This window comes from Macaca mulatta, chromosome 9 (assembly GCF_049350105.2).
Source record: "Macaca mulatta isolate MMU2019108-1 chromosome 9, T2T-MMU8v2.0, whole genome shotgun sequence".
Taxonomy (NCBI): domain Eukaryota; kingdom Metazoa; phylum Chordata; class Mammalia; order Primates; family Cercopithecidae; genus Macaca; species Macaca mulatta.
This window is the reverse complement of record NC_133414.1, coordinates 16635703-16651342: the sequence shown is the minus strand read 5'-3', so window position 1 is coordinate 16651342 and position 15640 is coordinate 16635703. Positions and strand designations below refer to the sequence as shown.

Here is a 15640-nt window from a genome sequence, read left to right as displayed (position 1 = left end):
TTGACTTTTTAGAAAGTCTCACCCTGGTAATATGTGTACAGATTTGAACAGCTGTTTGTTCTTTTGGCTCATCTGTTCTGTTACAAAGAGTTAATGTTACTGGTGAAATAAAAACAGGTTATTAAGAATCAATGGCAAGGCTGAACGTGGTGGCTCATGCCTGTAATCTCAGCACTTTGGGAGGCCGAGGCGGGTGAATCACTGAGGTCAGAAGTTCGAGACCAGCCTGACCAACATTGCAAAACCTCATCTCCACTAAAAATACAAAAATTGTTATCCGTCTCTTAAACAGAAAAAAAAAAAAAAAAAAAAAAAGAATCAATGGTAAGACTGTTCCCTCCTTACACCATGTGGCTTTGAGGTCACAGTGATACAGAGACTGTGAACCAGAGAACATACTTGGTTCAGGTCCTCATTCATCTGTGAACGTGCTAGGTGACCTGGAGCAAGTTACTTAACCTTATTAAGCCTTATCTGTAGAGGAGGGAAAATAATTATCACTCTCAAAGGGCTGTTCTAAGAATTGAAAGAGAGGCTGGGTGCGGTGGCTCACGCCTGTAATCCCAGCACTTTGGGAGGCTGAGGTGGGTGGATCACGAGGTCAGGAGATCAAGACCCTCCTGGCTAACACGGTGAAACCCCGTTTCTACCAAAAATACACAAAATTAGCCGGGTGTGGTGGCGGGCACCTGTAGTCCCAGCTACTCGGGAGACTGAGGCAGGAGAATGGCAGAGAATGGCATGAACCCAGGAGGCGGAGCTTGCAGTGAGCAGAGATCCCGCCACTGCTCTCCAGCCTGGGTGACAGAGCGAGACTCCATCTCAAAAAAAAAAAAAAAAAAAAAAAAGAAATTTACAAGTCTGTCTATAGCAGTTTAAAGAAATTTAAAAAGCCACCATAGAAATATCTCCTGTTTTTCTTTAAATTTTTACATTTAAGACAAATAAAAAAGCAAACTAAAATGTATCTAGTGATAAACTGTACCACTACTGTACCCCATGTGTTCAGTTCTATCAGAGTAAAAAGAGTCTGGAATATAATATTGGCCCCGGACTCAGTCTTTCTGGATGGTACACAGGCTCTTTGAAAGAAGAGTCTGTTGTTAACAATTCAAAAAATTGTTTGAGATTTCTTAAGATAAATATCCCCCCAAAACAGTGCACCTCTATTCCCCACATAACAATTTAGATTTGGAATTGTATGACCAGAGAAATAGATCAACTTCATGTTACTGCTACAACAACAACAGAACTGTCTAGGTCCGCTAGATAAATTTCCAAGGAATTACGATGAGCAGAAAAAGCCAGTCCCCAAACGTTACATGTATAATTCCATTTATGTAACGTTCTTTTTCTTTTCTTTTCTTTTCTTTTTAGACAGGGTGTCATTCTTTTACCCAGGATGCAGTGCAGTGGCACCATCTCAGTTCACTGCAACCTCTGCCTCCCAGGGTCAAGCAATCCTCCCATCTCAGCCTCCCGAGTAGCTGGGACTACAGGTGCATGCAACCATGCCCGGCTAATTCTTGTATTTTTCACAGAGACAGGGTTTCACCATGTTTTCCCAGGTTGGTCTGGAACTCCTGATCTGAGGTGATCTACCCACCTCGGCCTCACAAAGTGCTGAGACTACAGGCACGAGCCACCGCACCCGGCCTCTCTTTCAATTCTTAGAACAGCCCTTTGAGAGTGATAACTATTTTCGCTCCTCTACAGATAAGGCTTAATAAGGTTAAGTAACTTGCTTTTTAAGTTACTTAATAACTTAAATTATTAAGTATTAAGCCACCGGGTCCAGCCAGGATTCCTGAAGGGGAAAATTTATAGACACAAAGGATGGAATAGTGGTTGCCAGGGAGGAGGGAGGTTAGTGTGGCTTTAAAAGGGCAGCAGGAGGGATGATCCTGCAGTGATGGAATGTTCTGTGTCCTGATTGTAGCAACACCAATATCCTGCTTGTGATATTACACTATATTTCCTATAACAGTTACCATTAAAGGAAATTGGGTTAAAGGCTACACAAATCTCTCTGTATTATTTCTTACAAATAAAAGGGAATCTGCAGTTATCTCAAAAAGTTTAGTTTTAAAAACCAAGGTTGATTTCTCATCGGGAAAATTTTGGCAATCAAGATAATTCTTATCTTTCTAAATTTCGCCTAATGATAGACGTCTTCCACAAGGATATCAAGGCCTAATTTCTTCAAAGAGAAGACATCAGCAATGACAGACTTGGTGTCTTAGAGTTGAGGGCTTGAAAACTCCTAAAAGTTGTTCCCATATGGACTTCACCTCCCCCAGGTAGAGTTGCAGGGGAAAAAGCTCACCCCCAAAGCCTGGCATTGGTTCCATCATGAAACTTCAATTTGTAGACTATATCCACTAAACATTTTTCAAATTAATAATCACAAATCCTAATTACTTTTTTTTTTTTGAGACAGTCTCATTCTGTGGCTGAGGTGGGAGTGCAGAGGCACAATCTTGGCTCACTGCAACCGCTGCCTCCTGGGTTCAAGCAATTCTCTTGCCTCAGCTTCCCTAGTAGCTGGGATTACAGGCGCCCGCCACCATACCTAGCTAATTTTTTTGCATTTTTAGTAGAGATGGGGTTTCGCCATGTTGGCCAGGCTGGTTGAACTCCTAACCTCAGCTGATCCGCCCGTCTCGACCTCCCAAAGTGCTGGGATTACAGGTGTGAGCCACCACGCCAGACCTCCCAATTACTTTCGTACCAATCTTTCAGTAAGGGAACCCTGAAAATAGTATCAAATTAAAGGATAAAGTACAACACATACTACAACATAATTTGCTTAAGGCTAATTGTAGCCTAAATTTATTACCTGCATTCTAACTCAAAGTGCCTCCCCCAAATAGTTAATTTTATATTTTTTGTACTTTTTTTAAAAAGAGTGATAAATTTTGGAAAATACCACCTGTATGCATTTTCCTTAACCTTATTTACTAAGGCCTTATGTACTTTTTTTGTGTGTGACAGGGTCTCACTCTGTCACTCAGGCTGGAATGCAATGACATGATCTTAGCTCACTGCAGCCTTGACCTCCTGGGCTCAAGCAATCTTTCAGCCTCAGCCTTCCAACTAGCCGGGACCACAGGTGCACACCACCATGCCTGGCTGATTTTTAAAATCTTTTGTAGAGACAGGGGTCTCCCACACTCCTGACCTGAAATGATCCTCCTACTCAGCCTCCCAAAGTGCTGGGATTCCAGGTGTTGAGCCACTGTGCCTGGCTCCTATTTCTGCTTTTCTTTTTCTCTTGGTTCCTGTTTACTTCCAGCTGTTGTGCTTTCTCCCTAAGTCAAGTTCAAGTTATTGCTGAGTGAGGCTGAGGCAGCCTCTTAGGTGCGACATTTGTGCTTGGCCACTCCCTTTGTCACGGGCCAGACTCTAGATTGGTTGTCCACTGGGGGGACTGGACCCAGGTCCCAGCCAGTCATGCCAGGGTGGCAGAGCCACTCTCCCTCTCTCCCTTCCCGGCCAGCAAGTGGCGTAGAAGAAACTCCTTAGAGGGCTGGGGTATGGGCATTCTGAGGACTTGCCTATACAGGTGACAATAATTATTTAGGGTTATCTGCTTTTAACAAAGCAGTAGATTACGTTTTCTTACTAAATGGGGCTATTCTACATTTGAAAGAATGAGATCCAGCTTTGAGCCATGGTGTGTTGTTGAAACAATCATTTACTTCAAGCACTTCCCCTGTTAATCATCTTCACCATTAAACTAACTGAAGGAAAAAACTGATAATTTACCAATCATGAATTTTATTGACAAACTTCCCATAAAGGAGAATCAAGTGAGATTTTAATATGAAGAATAAAAGACTCTGCCAGAAGTATTCTTTTTTTTTTTTTTTTTTTTTTGAGATGGAGTCTTGCTGTGTCGCCCAGGTTGGATTGCAGTGGTGTCATCTCAGGTCACTGCAAGCTCCGCCTCCCGGGTTCACGCCATTCTCCTGCCTCAGCCTCCTGAGTAGGTGAGATTACAGGCACCCGCCACCATGCCTGGCTGATTTTTTGTAATTTTTGTACAGATTGGGTTTCACCGTGTTAGCCAGGATGGTCTTGATCTCCTGACCTTGTGATCCACCCGCCTTGGCCTCCCCAAGTGCTGGGGTTTCAGTCATGAGCCACCGCACCTGGCCTGCCAGAAGTATTCTTTACTGGCTTGACCTTTGTCCCCAGATACCTCAATATATTTATGTAACGAATCTCCCTGACAGTAGAAAATGTGTAATTTCCAATCTGAATAAAACTGAGCTACAGCTGAATAACTGAAAAGAGTATCATATTACTTTGATTATTTTAAAAGTGAAAGGAAAAAATATCTAAAAATTGGCAAGTGATGATACTTCTAGACACTTGACTATGTAGTTCTTGATTAATTTCTTGTTGGCAGGATCCAGAAGATAAAAGTGATCCCCTGGAAGCTGGTGAATGTTAGTATTTCCACTGGTTACATCTTTCCAGGCTGAAAATAAACAAGATTATATTCAATAACAACACCAATAGCAACTAAAGATTCACTTCAAGACATTATTTCTTTAAGAGCTGACACCCTGGAGTACAGTTACTTTCAAAGCCTTATGTTCTAGGTAAGAAAGCAGGACCATTGCCATCTTGGACAAGCCCCTCATTCTAAAGTTTACCTTAATCTAAAACCACCTAAATCCAAAGGGCATCAGTCTAATGGCTGAGGTCACCATAACCATAAACCATAGATAACATCTCCAACCAGAAACGTTCAAAACTCCTCCCCAACCAGAGACATGTTAGCCCCAAGATAACCCCCCTCTGGCCAGGAAGATGACGGCCTTGAGATAATCCTGCTTCTGGCCACCAGAAAGATGTCTGCCCCAACATAACCTCCCTTCCTCCCAGAGACATTTCAACTCCACCATAAAACTTCTCCCTCACACAGAAGCATTCCAAGCTAGTAATAATCCCCTCACCCTAAAACCAGTATATACTCTTCATCTGTAAGAGAAAGTGCTCCTGACTGAAATCGGCCAGGAGCCCCTCTCAGGTTTTATCTAAAGAAAACCTGTCTTTGACTGATAAGCTGTGTTTCGTGTGTCTTTCCTCTTTCTTTAACTCTTACACTATGTGTCCTGCATTTTTTATTTCTTTGAGACCTATCAGTATACAGCAGTTGTCTCATTTTACACAAGACCAACATCTCTCCTTTTATACTAAATACAACTTCAATTAATTTTTTATTCATTATGGTAACTGATGGTTGACACTGGTCAAACACCATTGAACATAAATATATACGCCTACTATGTACCCACAAAAATTAAACATACAAAAAATTTAAAAGCTGGTTGGGCGTGGTGGCTCATGCCTATAATCCCAGCACTTTGGAGGACAAGGCGGGCAGATCACGAGGTCAGGAGTTTGAGGCCAGCCTGGCCAACATGCTGAAACTCCTTCTGTACTAAAAATACAAAAAATAGCCAGGTATGGTGGCTGGCACCTGTAATCCCAGCTACTCGGGAGGCCGAGGCAGGAGAATTGTTTGAACCCATGAGGTGGAGGTTGCAATAAGTCGAGATCGTGCCATAGCACTGCAGCCTGGGTGAGGGGGGGCGAGACTTCGTCTCAAAAGAGAAAAAAAATTTTAAAGCCATCAAACATATATTTCAATACGATACCCGAGATTAAAAATAATTTCACCTTCCACGTCCTTTACTATGTCTTCAGATCCAACAAAACATGTTAAGTCACAAGAAAGAACAGCCTTACATGGTATGTTAGAGCTGTAAACATAAAAGAGCTGGTTAGTAATAGTTTGAAATCAATATACCAGAATCTTTTCCTGTTCCTAATGTCAATGAAACTTGGGGTGGGTTCACTTCCTTTCTTTGGCTACTTCTAGCAGTGTAAAACATTTTTCACCAATGGCACTTCTACCTGTCAAAGCCTGCCTGAGACTCAGTGTGGAGACTAATTTCCAATATCTAACTTCTAGGATGTGACAAGTGGCAGCAGGATGGCACTGGGGCACACAGTTCAACTCAAGGTAAGGCTGGTGGAGCCAGTCCTTTAAACTGTCATCAGAAACAAAGACCTCTTTGGTAACTCTCAGCTCTCGTTGACCCAGCAGAGGGTTGCTCTGCACAGAACCTCACAACAGCAGCAAACATGCTTATTGAGTCAGAGGCTCAGTGCTGCGCTAGACACTAGGGGCACGTGGAGAAACAAACACAGTCTCTTCCCTCCTGCAGCTGAGAGACTGGCTGGGAGACAGACATTACGGAAACAATCATTCAACTGCTACAAAGTCCAGGGGATGGAGAACTCTTGGCAGGAGGGTGGAGGTGGGGATATGATCAAGGCAGGTCTCCTGGGGAAGGGGAGAGGATCTGAAACCTGAATGAATAGAAAACCAGTCAAAGGACAAGAGCCAGCAGGGAGAGAGGGAAGAGAAAGAGCCAGCAAGGAGAGAGGGAAGAGAAAGATGACAAATTAATGGCTAGGTCAGGTGTGATGGCTCACGCTGTAATCCTAGCACTTTGGGAGGCCAAGGCAGGAGGATCGCTTAAGGCCAGGAGTTTGAGACCAGCCTGGGCAACACAGCAAGACCCCATTTCTACTACATAAAAAAATTAGCCAGGTGTGGTGTCAGGTACTTGTAGTTCCAGCTACTCAGGAGGCTGAGCTGGGAGGATCACTTGATCCCAGGATGTCAAGGCTGCAGTGACCTGTGATTGCACCATTGCGCTCCAGCCTGAGCAACAGAGTAAGACCCTGTCTCAAAAAAGAAAAAAAAAAAAAAAAAAAAAGGCCAGGCGTGGTGGCTCATGCCTATAATTCCAGCACTTTGGGAGGCCGAGGTGGGTGGATCAGCTGAGGTCGGGATTTCAAGACCAGCCTGATGAACATGGAGAAATCCCGTCTCTACTAAAAATACAAAAATAGCTGGACATGGTGGTGCATGCCTGTAATCCCACGTACTCGGGAGGCAGAGGCAGGAGAATCCCTTGAACCCGGTAGGCAGAGGTTGAGTTGAGCCGAGATCGCGCCACTGCACTCCAGCCTGGGCAACAAGAGCGAAACTCTGTCTCAAAAAACAAAACAAAACAACAACAACAACAACAACAAAAAAGGCTATTTTTCAGAGTACAAAGTGGAGTACTAAGGTATAAGAGGTATGCAGGTATAAGTCTAGGCCACATAAAGGAATTTAGCTGTCCTAAGAGTGAAAGGAAGTCACCAAAAAGATCAAACAAGGTACACCATGATCAAACTGGACTTTTATCCTCTGGATAGAGTATGGTTAATGGATCGGAGGAGGACCAAGTGTATTTGATAGGCCCAAGCGAGTGCATCTTGCAATCATCCTGGCAAGGATTTGCTCCTGCCCAGAATGTAAAAAAGCAGCAGCACCGCACACTGCATCCTAACAATGAGAAAAACAAAAACAATAAAAACAGAAAAACTACAGCATCATGACTTGTCGTGAACTTAACAGAGAGCTGTGTTTGCGAGGCAAGCTAGAAATCAAATTCCAAGGGGGACAGATTCCCACTATAGAGAGATGGGGCCAGTAGACAAAGTCACCTTGCACCATGTCCAGGCAGAAGAGATATCTGCTGTACATGCGGAAAGACTCAAATCAGCCAAAATTTTATAGTGTTGGAGATACAGTGAGAATGGTGTGTTAGATGGAGTTCACACTGACTCACAACCTCTTGTGTGTGTGTGTGTTTTTTTTTTTTTAGATGGAGTCTCACTCTATTGCCCAGGCTTGAGTGCAATGGTATGAAATCAGCTCATTAAAACCTCTTTCTCCCGGGTTCAAGCGATTCTCCTGCCTCAGCCTCTTGAGTAGCTGGGATTACAGGTGTCTGCCACCACACCCAGCTAATTTTGTATTTTTAGTAGAGACATGGTTTCACCATGTTGGCCAGGCTGGTCTCGAACTCCTGATCTCAAGTGATCCACCAGCCCCGCCTCTGAAAGTGCTGGGATTCCAGGTATGAGCCACCGTGCCCAACCATGCAGCCTCTTTTCCATGGGCCTTCACTAGGAGTTGACGAGAAAAATTAGGAGTGAGGCAAGAGGCTAGAGAAACACCTCCACAGTGCAGTTAATTAGCTGTGGCTATTGGACTGGCACTAGACTGCCACCTGACCAGGTCTGCTCTCATTGTAAGCAGAAGCCTTAAGTTGCTGGAGGAGGAGCATGAAACCTTCTCACCCAGGGTGCAGGTGAAGCCCTGTGGCTGCGGCGGGGGAGGATAAAAGCATAAGCCCTGACCCCTGAGGAAGGGATGGGAAACAATTCTACACCAAAACCAAGCAGAGTTCTGCTGCTTGTAGGAAGGGACAGGAGTCTTCCACCAAGGCAACCACAGATACAAGGCAAAAATGTGTTTGCAAGAGAGAAGGAGCAGGCATGCTGAGAAAGCCCCACTCACAGAGGCCAGGCACTGGGGTGGAGGGCACCTAGAACTCATGCTTCAGACTATCTAGGATGTCCAGGAACTCCCTGTGTTACCCATAGGCTAACATACATTGAGTAACAAGCAACAGCTATCTACACTGGGGAGGGCAACAGGAGGAAGAGAGGCTGTTCTGTGAGTCACAGGGAACATTGAACGCCAAAGGTAGGGCAGGACCGGTGAGAAAAATTCTGCAACAACTGCATCCCACACTAGACACATAGTAATTATACCAGAGGATTTGAGAGCTGGTGGTGCACTGCAGGTGATCACAGCAACAACAAAACGCTACCCAGCTCAAGCCCAGTCTAGACTAACTCAACTCCCCACAATAATGGCCTGTCAAAAAGGAGAAGCGTGCTCAAATTCAGGTGTAAAACATTACCTTCGGTCTCTACTGTTTTTATGCATAACTTGTTTTTGATTTTATAAAATTATCACTGGGCGTGGTGGCTCATGCCTGTAATCCCAGCACTTTGGGAGGCCGAGGTGGGTGGATCACCTGAGGTTAGGATTTTGAGACCAGCCTGGCCAACATGATGAAACGCCGTCCCTACTAAGAATACAAAAAATTTGCTGGGCCTGGTGGCATGTGCCTATAGTTCCAGCTACTTGGGAGGCTGAGGCAGGAGAATTGCTTGAACCCAGGAGGCGGAGGTTGCAGTGAGCTGAGATTGCGCAATTGCACTCGAACCTGGGCAATAAGAGCAAAACTCCATCTCAAATAATAATAATAATAATAATAATAATAAGTATCAGACACACAAGAAAGCAAGAAATAACCCATTGTTAAGAGGCAAAGCAGTCAAAAGAATCAGACGCAGATAAGACCCAGATGTTGGAACTCTCAGGGAGTTTAAAATACATACGATTAATTTGTCAACAGATTTAGTGGAAAAGGTGGGTAACATTCATGAACACATGGGGAATTTCATTAGAAAGGTGAAAACCAGAAGAGGGTCAAATGGAATTTGTAGAAATAACAGAAATGAAGAAGTCCTTTGACAGGCTCATCAGTAGACTTGATACAGCTGAAGAAAGTCAGTGACCTTGAAGACAGGCAGAGGAAATTCTTCACACTGAAACACAAAGGAAACTTTTTAAAAAAGGAGACAAAACAGAACTTGCAAGAGATTTGGGACAATATCCGTTATGAAACACCCTAGTATATGTGGCACCAGGATTCCAGAGAAGGAACAATAACAGTAGTCAAGCAAGAGAGGAGGACAGCTTATATGAGTTGAAATAGTCACAGCTTCTGGCACTTCTCAGCTGACAATTTCCATTTCGGCCACTAGCTCTGAGCTTTGGTGGTAATGATGGGGAAAGAGAACTGGAAACACTCTGTAGGCCTGATTTCATTTATATTGGAAAAAGCTGGGACATAACGAGGACAGGGAGAGATCAGATTGAAAAGGAGAAGGAGCAGGAGGGCAGGATTTGGAAGAGTTTTTGAAATTTGGAGAGAGGAAGTGAAAAGTTGTGAGTAATTACTGCAATTTGACTCACTGGAGAAATGGTGAGAATGTCAACATTTTCTACATTCTATGAGTGGAATGTCCCCGTGAATGATTTATGTTAATGTTTTATTTTTGGTGTTTGGGAGCTTTCTTTGGAGTGAAAATACTCATTGGTTGTGAGGTTTTTTTGGTTGTGTTTGTTTTTTCAAAATAGCTTGTGGTTTGTTGTGTGCCAGACCCTCCCCTCTACTAAGCAGTTAATTCTCATTCTGGGCAGGAGCAAATCCTTGCCGGGATGATTGCAAGACCCACACAGTTGGGCCTATCACATACACTTGGTCCTCCTCCGATCCATTACCCATACTCTATCCAGAGGATAAAAGTCCAGTTTGATCATGGTGTACCTTGTTTGATCTTTTTGGTGACTTCTTTTCACTCTTAGGACAACCAAATTCCTTTATGTGGCCTAGACTTATACCTGCATACCTGCACACACCACCTTGAAGAGTTGCTATTCTTACCCCTTCTTTGATGGATGAGAAACAAACCATTAAAGAAACTTGCTCAGAATCTTGCAGTGAGTAAGATACAGGGTCTCAGTCTGCTAAGTGGACTCTAAAGATGGTATGTTTCACCATTGTGCAAGGTTTATTTAAAGCCAGCTTTTGCATCCATGATTGCATTGAATGTCCATAGTGATTTGGATTACTTCTCAGTTTTTTTCAGTTTTGTTTTAAATTCGCAAATAACAATTGTATAAATTGGTGAGGTACAATGTGATATTCTGATATAAGTATACATTATGGAATGATTAAGTCAAGCAAATTAACATATCCATCACCACATATACTTAAACTTTTAAAATATTGTGCACATGTAAAATCTACTTTCTTAGCAATTTTGAAATATACATGTGTAGTCACCGTGCTGTACAGTAGATCTGAAAAACTTATTTCTGGCCAAGCGCAGTGGCTCACGCCTGTAATCCCAACACTTTAGGAGGCTGAGGTGGGTGGATCACCTCAGGTCAGGAGTTTGAGACCAGCTTGGCCAACATGGTGAAAACCCATCTCTACTGAAAATACAAAATTAGCTGGGTGTGGTGGCAAGTGCCTGTAATTCCAGCTACTCAGGAGGCTGAGGCAGGAGAATCTGTTGAACCTGGGAGACGGAGGTTGCAGTGAGCCAAGATCACACCACTGCACTCCACCCTGGGTGACAGAGTGAGGCTCCATCTCAAAAATAAATAAATAAATAAATAAATAAATAAATAAATAAAATAAAATAAAATAAAAAAGATTACTGGGGAAGGATTTACAGAGTATCAAGACTTCAGTTCTATCTGAAGAATCAAGTATCTATATAGACATCCCATGAGACAAGGGAATGGAGAGATATTCACAGAACTTAATGAGTTCTGGAACAAAATTTAAAAAAAAGCAAACCCAGAATATTTCTCCCCACTGGTTTGCCTCCACACTTAAAATAAGTAACAATCTGTTTCTGCTGTCCCTTCTAAGAAGATGAAAATGCTTTGGCATTAATTTATTCAAAAATATTTACTATGTTATTATGTGATAAAATATGCATGTCTAATCATAAATTTTTTAAAGAAAAATACATGCTAGACATTTTTTTTTTTTTTGAGATGGAGTCTCACTGTGTTGCCCAGGCTGGAGGGCAGTGGTATGATGTTGGCTCACTGCAAACCTGCAAACTCTGCCTCTTGGCTTCAAGTGATTCTCCTGCCTCAGCCTCCCAAGTAGCTGGGATTACAGGTGTGCACCACCATGTCTGGAAAATTTTGTATTTTTGGTAGAGATGGGTTTTTGCCATGTTGACCAGCCTTGTCTCGAACTCCTGGCCTTAATTGATCCACCAGTCTTGGTCTCCCAAAGTGCTGGAATTACAGGCATGAGTCACTGTGCCTGGCCATGCTGGACATCTTTCATAGATGCAATTTCTGTGCCTAGGCTCCATTCTAAACCAGTATACATACCATAGGTGGCCCCAAAGGAAATGAAACCAAACTCTTAGAATTTTGTCTTCCCACATAAGTAACCTCAGAGTACTGCGAATCTATGTTTTTCTACAAATAATTGTACCAAAAAAAAAAAAAAAAGCTTGTCTCTATTACTTACGTGCAACTACTAACAACGTTCAGATCTGCCATTATCATGGGTTTATATTGTTGCACAAGTTCCTTTTCTTCAACAAAATCCTTAGGGGTGCCTCCAAATTCCTTAAGGTAATGATGCATTTGTTCTTCTGACAATTCATCTTCTTTGGGAATGCGAGGCCAGGCCTTTGACTTGAAACATGAACAACAACACAGGCCTGATATTTCATATAACACACTTGGCTCATAAACTGAAAACTGTTGATCTAAGGGAAAAGTCATTAAACCAAGGCTGGGAAGGAGACTGCTTTATCTACAGGCTTCAGGAAAGAACTATGTCGTTTTGAAAGCAGGGAGAAGAAGGCTCGTCAGTAATAACTGCAGCATCATAATGCCACCAAAATGGCTTTGTAGATTTAGAATCCTGGGACAGGCAGGATCTTTCTCCAGATGAAGTGGGGAAGACCAAAGAGGTAGGAGGAAGAGCAGCAGGAGCAACAGCACCGGGTTTAAAAAGCCATGGTAGAACTTGATATCACTCTCCCCTTTTAAAATTTCAACGAGTCTTTCCTGGTTCTGATGCAGTTACTTTGCTCAAAGTTGGTTACATTCCCAGCTGACCCAGAATGAAGGAAAAGGCACTATGGTCAGCATTAGCTCAGAGATGCCAGGAATAGTACCAGTAGGGAACAGTTGAAGTGCATTTCAGGGAAACAGAGAGACAATGATATTGAAAGAGATTTAAGGGACTTTTCAACAGCAAGTATTAGGTTGGTGCAAAATCAATTGTCATTTTTGCCATTGAAATAATGGCAGGATGGGGGTGGTGGCTCACACCTGTAATCCCAGCACTTTGGGAGGCTGAGGCAGGGGGATCACCCGAGGTCAGGAGTTCAAGACCAGCCTGGCCAACATGGTGAAACCCCATCTCTACTAAAAATACAAAATTAGCCAGTTGTGGTGGCGCACGCCTGTAGTCCCAGCTGCTCGGGAGGCTGATACAGGAGAATCGTTTGAACCCAGGAGGCAGAGGTTGCAGTGAGCCAAGATCGTGCCACTGCACCCTAGCATGGACAGCAGAGTGAGACTCCATCTCAAAAAAGAAAAAGAAAGTAGTGGCAAAAACCTCAATTGCTTTTGCACCAACCTAATAGTATCCCTACCATCATCATCATACTGGACCAGAGTTCACCAGACAGGGAAATAATGGCTTCATTTTTATCCCTATTTCCCTGCTCTCCACTGCCCTTCCTAGGAAAAATCTAAATTACTTACATGTATAGGAGTTGCGCTTGACAAAAATAAATGCAATGGTTCTGGTTTATTGTTTTCTTTTAAGTGTAGTGCAGTCCTAAAAGCAATGTAGGATCCCATACTAAATTCAGGAAAGAAAAACATGACAAGAACTGTTAACCAAAACTCATGATGATCCACTGAAAGTCAATAGGAACAGTATCATAAACACAACAGTGATCATGTAACAGTTGAAAGAAAAGTGTGAGTTGATTAAGAAGTCTATCTTTTCAGTGATTTATATCAGCATAAAAAGTGTTTCAAAGACAGCCTAGATAATTCACTCTAAGATTTAGTACTGAGTTTCACAGTGTCTTCAAATTAATTTTGATTTCCTTTTCTTCCTTAAAGATGTGTATCACTATGCCTTTGATAGTGTATATCTGCAGTTCTCAAAATATGGTTTAGGGACCCCTGGAAATTTCTGAGATCCTAATGGATGGTCTATGAGGTCAAAGCTATTTTCAGGATAAATACTAAAATGTTATTTGCCTTTTTTACTCTAATGCATACACAGTGGAGTTTTCCAGAAACTATATGTGGTATAGCAACAGTTTGAATGCAGAGACAGAAATGAGAATCCATCTGCCTTCTATTATGTCAGACATTAAACAGATTTGCAAAAGTATAAAATGATGCCACTCTTCTCACCTTCTCACATTTTTTTTTGGAAAATATAGTCTTTTTCATAAAAAATGTATTATTTATGTCAATATATAATAGGTTTGTTAATGTTATTTTTAGATAAGTTAATAAATGTCTTTAAAATTTCTTAGTTTTTCCTTCCAATATGATAAATATCGCCAGATATATCACATAAAAACAAAAGCTCTTTGAGTTCCTCATTGTATCTTAAAAGTATAAGGGGGTACTAGGGCTGAAAATGTTTGTGAACTGCTGTTGCTATTATGTAAATTTGTTAGACAAAACTGCCAGAGGTTGCTTATTTGTAAATTTCATATATATATATTTTATGAAAGACAGGAAAACTCAGCATCATGTTCATTGTGCAGGGAGTGTAAAGTGCAGGTAATTTGGAAATATATATCAAGAACTTTTACAGGCTGGATGCAGTGTCTCCCGTCTGTAATCCCAGCATTTTGAGAGGTGGAGGTGGGTGGATCACTTGGGCCCAGGAGTTGGAGACCAGCCTGGGTAACATTGTGAAACCCCATCTCTGTAAAACATCCATGACAAGAAATTAGCAGGGCGTGGTGGTGTGCTCCTCTAGTCCCAGCTACTTGGGAGGCTGAGGTGGAAGAATCACTTGAGCCTGGGAGACAGAGGTTGCAGTGAGCCATGATCGCACCACTGCCCTCCAGCCAGGGTGACAGAGCAAGACCCTGTCTCGAAAAGAACTTTAACAGTGTGCATATTATTTAACATAAATTCTGAGAATTTATCCTAAAAACTGATAGGAGATTTACACTAAATTTTCTATAAGAATGTTCATTGGCCTGGGTGTGGTGTGTCACACCTGTAATCCCAGCACTTTAGCAGGCCAAGGCAAGTGGATCACTTGAGGTGAGCAGTTTGAGACCAGCCTGACCAACATGGTGAAACCCCAACTCCATTAAAAATACAAAAATTAGCCATGTATGGTGGTTGAACCCATGAGTTGTAGGTTGAAAGGAGCTGAGATCACACCACTGCACTCCAGCCTGGGTGACAGAGTGAGACTCTGTCTCATAAAAAAAAAAAAAGAATGTTCACTGTACTAATGTTTATAACAGAAAAAGATAGAAATAACTCATATCCACAAAAGGAGGTTAATCAAACAAATCATGAAGTTTTTTTCACTTAAAAGCAATGTATACTTACAGGATGTGAAAGATATTTATAGCAATAATGTGATAAATATATTTAATTTAATATATTTAATGTAATATTACTATAATATAAATATAGCAAAAAATATCTTTCACATCCTGTGAGTATACATTGCTTTTAAGTGAAAAAGATTAAGTAAATACATAAAACCAGACCCCATTGTGGAAAAATACTAAGGAACCACATCAGAATTTTAAAGCATTGTTATCTGGGTAGTAGGATGATGGGTACTTTTTATTTTTCAATTTCTGCTTGACCATATTTGTAAATCTTATGTGAGATAATAGCCAAAATTTATTGAGACCTTAGTATATACCAATTTATTTAAGATCGTTATTCATTTAAGCCTCACAAGTGGGAACTGTTGTTATTGTACTCTCATAGAAAAAGAAACTAACTCAGAATCCTAAGAAATTTTTGCAAGCTCATACAACTGATAAGAGATAGCCAGAAGCCCAGGGTCTCTGACTTAAC

The 15640-nt window shown here is 42.0% G+C and overlaps 1 protein-coding gene across 2 annotated transcripts in view; it reads right to left on the bottom strand.

Annotated features, from left to right (window-relative positions):
• Positions 1 to 3763: 3763 nt before the first annotated feature.
• Positions 3764 to 15640, bottom strand: part of LOC114670087 (S-acyl fatty acid synthase thioesterase, medium chain-like) — a 30124-nt gene continuing 18247 nt past the window's right edge. For both annotated transcript variants that reach the window (XM_077945854.1, XM_077945855.1), the window contains exons 5-8: positions 13319 to 13418; positions 12066 to 12235; positions 5695 to 5777; positions 3764 to 4486 (exon numbers count right to left, since the gene is read on the bottom strand). In XM_077945854.1, coding sequence (XP_077801980.1) covers positions 4344 to 4486; positions 5695 to 5777; positions 12066 to 12235; positions 13319 to 13418 — 496 coding nt within the window. In that variant the 3' untranslated portion in view covers positions 3764 to 4343. The remainder of the gene's footprint in view (positions 4487 to 5694; positions 5778 to 12065; positions 12236 to 13318; positions 13419 to 15640) is intronic.